Source organism: Channa argus, chromosome 8 (assembly GCF_033026475.1).
Source record: "Channa argus isolate prfri chromosome 8, Channa argus male v1.0, whole genome shotgun sequence".
Lineage (NCBI taxonomy): Eukaryota > Metazoa > Chordata > Actinopteri > Anabantiformes > Channidae > Channa > Channa argus.
Window position 1 is genome coordinate 7603416 of NC_090204.1, and position 8245 is coordinate 7611660.

At 38.5% G+C, this 8245-nt stretch overlaps 1 protein-coding gene across 1 annotated transcript in view; it reads right to left on the minus strand.

Moving 5' to 3' along the window:
• polrmt (polymerase (RNA) mitochondrial (DNA directed)) overlaps nt 1-1804 on the minus strand; it is a 36565-nt gene extending 34761 nt beyond the window's left edge. The window contains exon 1 of the mRNA XM_067514622.1: nt 1607-1804. Coding sequence (XP_067370723.1) covers nt 1607-1748 — 142 coding nt within the window. The 5' untranslated portion in view covers nt 1749-1804. The remainder of the gene's footprint in view (nt 1-1606) is intronic.
• Between the last annotated feature and the right edge of the window lie 6441 nt (nt 1805-8245).

An 8245-nucleotide genomic window follows, 5' to 3' on the forward strand; every position in this document is an offset into this window, starting at 1 on the left:
TATTTACAGTGAATATGCTAAGACCAGGAATGATGTTGGTGGATCATTGATGAGGATCTGTATCCCATGCATACAGCTTCACTACATGTGTAATTACCCATCTGCAATTAAAAACTAAAATATAATAATAAATCTATTTTAAAGCAAGTGCAATTTTCAAAAAAGTGACTTCAATATTTTAATAATTAATCAAGCATTTGAGATCAACACATTATCCATTTTTTTATCAGTAAGCCATTTGAATCTAAAAATGACTTTATGTATTGGCCGTAATCCAGGTTATTGTAAATAAGCCCGTCCAGGTTTGGTTTTAAGAAATTTGCAATGACAAAAGCTCTAGGTAAATTTTAAACCAGCAGAAGAATCAGAAAATCCAAGTTTATGCAAAATCTTCAATATTCTAATCTGGATAAATCAGTTTTCCAGGTATGGAGAACAAGGCTCACTTAAAATGTTTTAGCATGAGCTACACATACAATGAGTGGTTCACGGGGTCATAAGCAGTCCACGGCACTGTTCTTTGTATATGGATTAACAGGTTAGCCAGATAATTATTTTATACAATTTAACATTATCTGTTAGTTCTTCTAAAGTTATTTTGAGCTTGTTATCATGGCAACAGATCTACATTCTGCAACCTACTAAGGAGCAGGTTTGTCCCCGTGTTTAGTCAGTGTAAACAATCAACCTCTCAAATTTGAATAACGTTAGACCAGGAAATACATCCTTTTATGCACTTTTCTTTTGCAAGCAAAGAATAAGTAAGGATTTACGTTTATTTTGTAAGACAGGTTTTGCCTTTATCTTTCTCCCTCTGTCCATTTTTTAATTCCTCATAACTTGAATAAATACATCAGCTCAGGGACAGCTCATGTTTGATGTTTTGGAGATATAGTCAGAGAGGGCAGATTGAGGTGGTTTGGACATGTTCAGAGGAGAGACTGTGACTATAGCAGTAGAAGGATGCTGAGGTTGGAGCTGCCAGGCAGGAGGTCTAGAGGAAGACCAAAGAGGAGATTTATGGATGTAGTGAGAGAGGACATGAAGTTAGTTGGTGTGAGAGGAGAGGACGCAGAGGATAGGGTTAGATGGAGGCACATGATTTGCTGTGGCAACCCCTGAAAGGGAACAGCCTAAAGGAAAAGATTTATCTCTCTCACTTTCTCTCTTTTTCTTACTTTGTCTTTTGTCATTTGCATTTAGCCCAATGGAAAACCTGCTTTTCGTCATTTTTAGCGCATACATGCGGTTTAGTCAACAACCACAAGTGGGCGCAGTTAGGTCAGGTAATACAATCCATATTTTCTAATACAATTCTCATGTGGGTTTAAGGAACCGACATACCCGGAAAACCTGACCCAGGATTAAAACATTCAGCGACTCATATAGTCTTGGATCTGTATGAAAAATACCACACAGCAGACCAGCATAAAAACAGAATGAAGCTAGACTCAATAACGGCTACACAAGCTAACATTTGCTTGTCCAAAGACTGTATAAAATACTCTAGATTAAATTATCATTCAAGTACACTGACATCTTCTGTCCACCATTCCAGCAACACTGGTGAGTGTATCAGCCTGAGACACAGTATCCTTCAGCTCACCTGATATTCGTCTCACAGCGCCCTTCCTCGCCGACACACACAGCTGACAGCAATCCGCAAAACAAACGCCAGCAGCAGACTTATTAAATAAACTGCGACGATTAAGACATTTAACAACGGCACAAACTCTAAGAAGTGACATGTTGATATGTAATAACCGCGTTACTTCTGAGCACTACGCGGCCATCTTAAATGAGACCAACCTAATCGCTCAGAGCAGTAATCATCGTCTAAGGCATGGTGAGGAGATCACAGATAAATCGAGTAAGCATCTAGTTTCCGCAGTCCTGCCAACAACCTGCTTCTTGACACACTTGAAGCAGTTATGATGAAATTATGATTTTTTTTCTGTTTTATTTTCTGTGTTTTTCAGTGGATAAAGTGAAAAATTAATGTACAGGAGTTAAAGTTAAAAAGTGATAGTAAATTTCAGTACTGCGCAAATGTCTTAGGCCACCAACTGTTTTGCTTTTTTGCAAGGTTGCAATGACATATTTCTTTTTTCCAGTTTTCTTTATTAAGATGTAACCAGAAAATAAAAATACATTAAATATACACTGACACAAAATGAAAACACAGACACACCTTTTTTTAGAACCAAGGGGCTTTCAAAGTCAAAAGTCATTATTTAGTGTGACCTCCCTTTCAAGTCTGTTGGGGAGACAGTGCTTCCCGGAGTTCTTGAATTATTCAGACTTAGGCTGTCTTTGTAGTGTTTCTCTACCAAAGTGATTTTTTTATTTTATAATTGTATTTTTTTTAATTTGCATCAGTAGTGTGCCTGGGACAATTAGGGAGCAGCTAAGACGTTGAACCCCTAACAGCCCACTCCCCTCCCCAGCTGTGCAGTGCCAGTCCAAGCCTGGTGACCCTGAACTCACGGGATAAGCCCAAAGGACAAAAAAAAAAAAAAAAAAAGTGTGCAGAAAAAAAAAAAAAATCGCAGAAAAATAAAATTGTTCCCAATCAGCCAGTTTCCAAAACAAATGGCGTGACCTGTTAGTACTTTTTTCTCACATATTGTTGACAATTGGACCCAAAAATTTCAAACTTTAATTCATCACTTCAAAATACAAGTGGACACTAAATGTCACCCTAGCAAAAAAGCAAATGTTATTTATTTTTTTAGTACTTATTACATATGTCCTGACAGGGTTGGGTTAAATAGCGTTGCTAAAATTGATTTTTGTACAGTACTGTATGTTTGTGTATATTTGCCCAGCAGGTGGCAGTCTCCCCACAGCTAAACAAGAACCAAAGGTCAAACGGGAGACGAAAATGACAGAAGTTGAAAATAACTGAAGCACCATGTTATTACTGTATTTTGACATTTATATTCACATATTTATGTTAATTTCATTGTCCAAGCAATATAATATTTGCTGAACAGAGATGTCAAATGTTTAGAAATCATTTGAAAAGCACCAGTCATAAATGCTGAATGGTGTGAGTAATTTTGCTCAAGCCATCACCATAAATGATTAAACTAGTTTAAGGTGATATTTGCAATGTTTATTACTGTACTTTTTTGTGGGCAAATAAATGCCACAAAATACTACGTAGTTGTTTACATAATTCAGTACTTGTACAGCACTTACTGTTATTGTGGCAATGATTATTTCATCCTAATGTCTTTTAACTGAGAGATACAAGCATTACATGGGGTTACAATTATTTCCATTAGGCTAATGTAATCTGAAACAGTATTATGCACATGCAACCAGACCTCCTGCTGGTTTGACTAAAGTGCTTGTCACAGCCTATTGAAAATTATTGTCTTCTTTATCCTGGTTAAAACATCATGAAGTTTAAATCAAGTGTGACTCAGCTCCAAATTGAAAGTAAAACTGAATTGATCTCATTCATATCTACTTTCTAACCCCCAGCAGTGTCACCCTTCCCTTGACACGCATCCATAAAGCATTCTTAAACACTTTAGCGGCCCTTTGTTTCCCGGCAGCCTGGAAGTTAACACAAGCACTACTTGACAGAGAGAGAGCATGGATTGGGGGGGCAGAGAGGGAAATGAGGTCCAGGCAGTACATCTTTTCCCAGTGGAGGCAGTGGCTGAGAGCACAGCGGTGGGTGTCTGCTGCTGAGCTGTAGGTGAGGATCAGTAGGTGTTTGTTGCCACGGTTCACGAGCAGGGCCCCTTGACAGCCTCGTTTGATGTGGTTGGCCCCTGTCGACGGCTGGCTCTTTGCACTGGTGTGACTGTCATTGCCGGGTGAGTGACTGTCAATGCCTCGACCGACAAAAGAGGAGAAGACAGGCATTCATGCGGCCTGATAATGGCCAGGCAAGGACAAGGCTGCCATTCTCATACACTTTGATCATGTGGATTCTTTTGCACACCTTTGTAGGGGCTGCCTATTTGTTTAACAGATCGAGAGGGCTGTTTCTGAAACTGCTTCACCTGGCCAAGGAAACTTGATGGAGATACCTTTCTGTGAGATGCTTTTGTTAGTTAATGCCTTTGGCATGTGATTGTGTATGTGACTGAGTTTCGCATGTGTGTGTGTGTGTGTGTGTGTGTGTGTGTGTGTGTGTGTGTGTGTGTGTGTGTGTGTGTGTGTGTGTGTGTGTGTGTTTGTGTGTGTGTGTGTGTGTGTGTGTGAGAACTACTTATGTGGAATAAGTGACCTGTCCTGTGTGGAAAAACCTGTGTGGAACTTCACCATGAGCATCTGGCATCTGACACAACAAAGAAGTCATATTTGGAGCTGAATTTGGAAACCTGTTTATATACAAAAATCACACTTTTGGGCTCCACCTGAGATGTGCAGCACATTAGGTTCTCTACTGTAAACTTCCAGAGCACTGATGTAAACATTAATTATGAAATATTACTCATCGTATCACACACTTTATGTTCATTTCTGTTCATTAAAGCAAGACAGACATTTGAATGATCTGCTAAGCTGATCCACAGTCCTTTACTGGTCTTCTGTGACTCATGCAGCTCTCCCCACACATGCATTTTAAGATGGATTCAATTAGTGAGTCACTTAAATTGTTACGTGTCATGCTAATATTTACAAGTGCGTGTTAATTGAGTGACTTGAGAGAAGTATGCACATTTCAGACTTCAATGATGCTGGGTCACCCTCTTCATACAGACAACATACAGAGTGAACAAAGGAAGTGTCAACAAAGATTTTAAAATGTTGTCTTTTCCTTTTATCCTCACCATTATCATCCTGCTATATTAGTGTCCTATTATGTGCTTCTCACACATCAGATTAGATGGACATAGATGTTTAATCACTTCTGACAAGTTAAATTTTTTTTTATCAGGCAGTGCCAGTCAGTCTGATCTCTGCTCGTTATCCTGTGAATAAGTGGGAGATTGCATCTCAGAACTCTTCGCAGCATAAGATACATGATAAACTTATCACAACAACGCTGATAATAAACAATGGTTGAAAAGCAGGATATGCAAAAGGCTGTGTCCAGTTGAGCTGAGTTCTGTTGGTCTGGTCAGTTTCTTTAACCACATCCTGATATTTTGTCACCCAACCACAGCAGTAGCTCAAAGATATCAGGCACATCTGTGTTGGGTCTGAACCTACAACAAAAGCAGTGTTGGACATGCTGAAAGGGTATATTGCATAATCGCTGAATTTCCTGCCCACGAATCCTATGAATAAGATAATTTCCTTAAGTGAATGTTGTAGTTCTTTGCATCTCAGCTTCTTGAGAAACTGGTGTCTGATGATGCATCTGGAAACAGTTTTATCTGTAACAAGTAAAACAAATAACCTCCCAGCACTGAGCTGCAACTGGCAGCATGTCTACTCATTTAAAAGTACTAGGTCAAGGGTAAAAAAAAAATGACAATAGCGCAAACAAGAGAAAGAAAGAGACACAGACTTAGGAGGAAGGAAGAACAATTAATAATAGGGAGCTATTACTGAGGGATTGTCAAAGGCAAGAGGGAGGTCGGGTTTCAAACCCTCTTGAAGACTTTGATGGTACAAAACAGGCCTCATTATAGAGATATTATCTCTATTCATACACTTACAGAGTCGCTTGGGTCCCTGCTGGGAAAGATTAGGTTCCTCTACTTGAGAACATCCTCCTTGGGTGCCTGGCTCACAGAGTGGTGTTCTCAGCTCCGGGCACACCCGCAGCTAACCAGATGAAGGATCTCTTTAGTCATGCTATAGCAAGCCCATCAGTTGTCCCATCATGCTGGTCCAGAATGAAACACCTCTAACACAGTTACAGATTAGGGTGATATTTTAAACAAACATCACATTGACATTTTTTTATTTAACATCATCACAAAGTGGAAATTTGTTGTACAAACATTCCTTTTCCTGTCAGGATTATTTGTGATAACTTACTGATTCTTTTAAATTGTATGTGACCTAAGTACCATTAGACTCAAAATCAACGTATTATATAATACGCACGTGGTTATTATAGTAACGAAGTCCGTGTGTAACATTGTCACCATATGTAGATATTTCTTAATGTTTTTTTATGTATTTTCTTTAACCCTGAAGTTTTTATGCATAACCCTAACGCAGTTGTTTGTGTGCATGAATTCATTCTTGTGGGGCGTCCAACAATGACACCAAAGGACAAAAAAGCGCATATATTTCAGGCCTTGGGCAGCATTATTATTTGATGCTGTAGGATAAGAATGTGTTGCAGGCCGTTCAGATATTAGTAAAGATAAAATTACAATAAATGTAAAAATGTATTAATCGAGCAGCCTCACTGTTCTGTGAATCTGACTTCACGGGAGGAGTCAACTTCACAATAGGCATATTTGGAACGTATTTCTACTGAAACCAGTAATCTATAAGGACATTTCCGGACAGTAGCCTAATTTGCAAATGCTAGCATGCTAACACGCTAAACTAGGCTGTATTGCATTTAGCTGAAAGTACCACTCTTCAGATATATGAAATTAAATCGGCTTGTGCACTGACAGAGATTATGCACTGATATTAACTTAGACGACCGTGAACAAAGTTAGCATAACTGTAGCGTAACTTTAAATCCTACGATTTACAGCCCTGAAATTATCTAAATGACTGTAGTCACCAACATCAAAGGTACACACAGTAAAACAGCAAGACATTGCACGTTAAGGCATTTAACAAAGACATACATTATGCTTATGTCTGTTCCGGCACTGAGCTCAGAGGATTTGCATCCAAGACACCACAAAGCAATCTGCTGCCACATCTGACATTGGCATGAGGCCCCTGGTTTCTTGTTGACCTCAGGGGCCACTCTGATTTTTCTGAGTTATGCAGAAAGATTGCATTTTAATTACAAGGAATTTCAGTTAGCTAATGAGATGCAGATATGACATCCTTAGGGTTCTTGTGGGGTTTTTTCTCTGTCACTTTGTTTTCTTCTGTCTTTTTGTTTGCGTGTGTTTGTGTGTACTTGGCAAAAAGACTCATTTCGGCAGAAAAAAACTAGAAACAACAACAAAACAGTGACCAGTGTATAATTTTTATTTAATTTGGCAAAAGTATACACACAATAGAATTATTTAAAATGTGCACAGTAAAATGCAAAGGAGGCTGCAATGTTACAAATTCTGTAGTAATTCAAATACTAAATAATAGCGTGCATGCATCTAGGTATCTTTTTTTTCTTCAGTGGTTAAAGTGGACATGATAGCTTTTGAATATAAAAGTATAACCTATTATTTTCTAACTAAAATAAAACCAATTCCTGTGAAATTAAATGCTTTTGAACAATTTCACTGGTCATTTATTATAATTTGTCATTTGTCTGAATTGTCCTGTGAAGTGTCCTGAGTGGTGATTTGTCCTTTGTGACTAAAACTTTACTGTATATATGCAGTAAAAGTGCCGTAAAAGTGCTGCTATAATATTATTGATGTCATAGTAGAAAAATAATCAGTTAAGGGCTTCGAAGAGTTTATAAAAGACTTGTTTATTCATTTGAGACTATGTGCTAGAAGCAATATTCCATCCCACTCTTATTTTTCTTCCGCTCCCTACTGGTCCAGTTATGATAAAAAAGACTGCATGGTGGTGACTAAAACTGTCCTACACAAAACACATTTGAATTTCAAGGAAAAAATCATAAGGTTTAGGGAGGGGGAAAGGCAAAAATGTGCCTTTTAGGTTTGATAAGGAGCTTGGTGGTCCACAAAGATCAGACCATACTGACAAGTACACACTAATGGCCCTGGGGAGAAAGACATTACTTTTATGAAGGCAGGTTCTAAATGGGGGTTAGGTAGACAGCAGGTTTCTGGTGGAAGTTAACAGGCTAGAGTGTGAGGTGACTCCTCAATGACACTTCCAGCACTGGACAAGGGTGGCCTGGCGGTGGTACTTATAATTAAAACAGTGATGCTGGTAATGCAGGTAATTGCCAGCACTAAACCTGGACAGCCTCACTTGAGAACTTCTATCCAAAAAGAACTGAATCCAATTAAGTCTGCCTATGTCTGATCTCATTAAATGAGATGATAAAAACAGAGGGTTATGTGATAAACTCACTGATTATCTAGACTAGACTAATTGTTGTTTTTTTAGAGACTAAACAAATGAGATGTAGAGTATAAATTAGTGAACAGAGCCAAGATAGCTGATAACTATAACTATATCGCTAAATGCACAAAATAAATAGCCATCA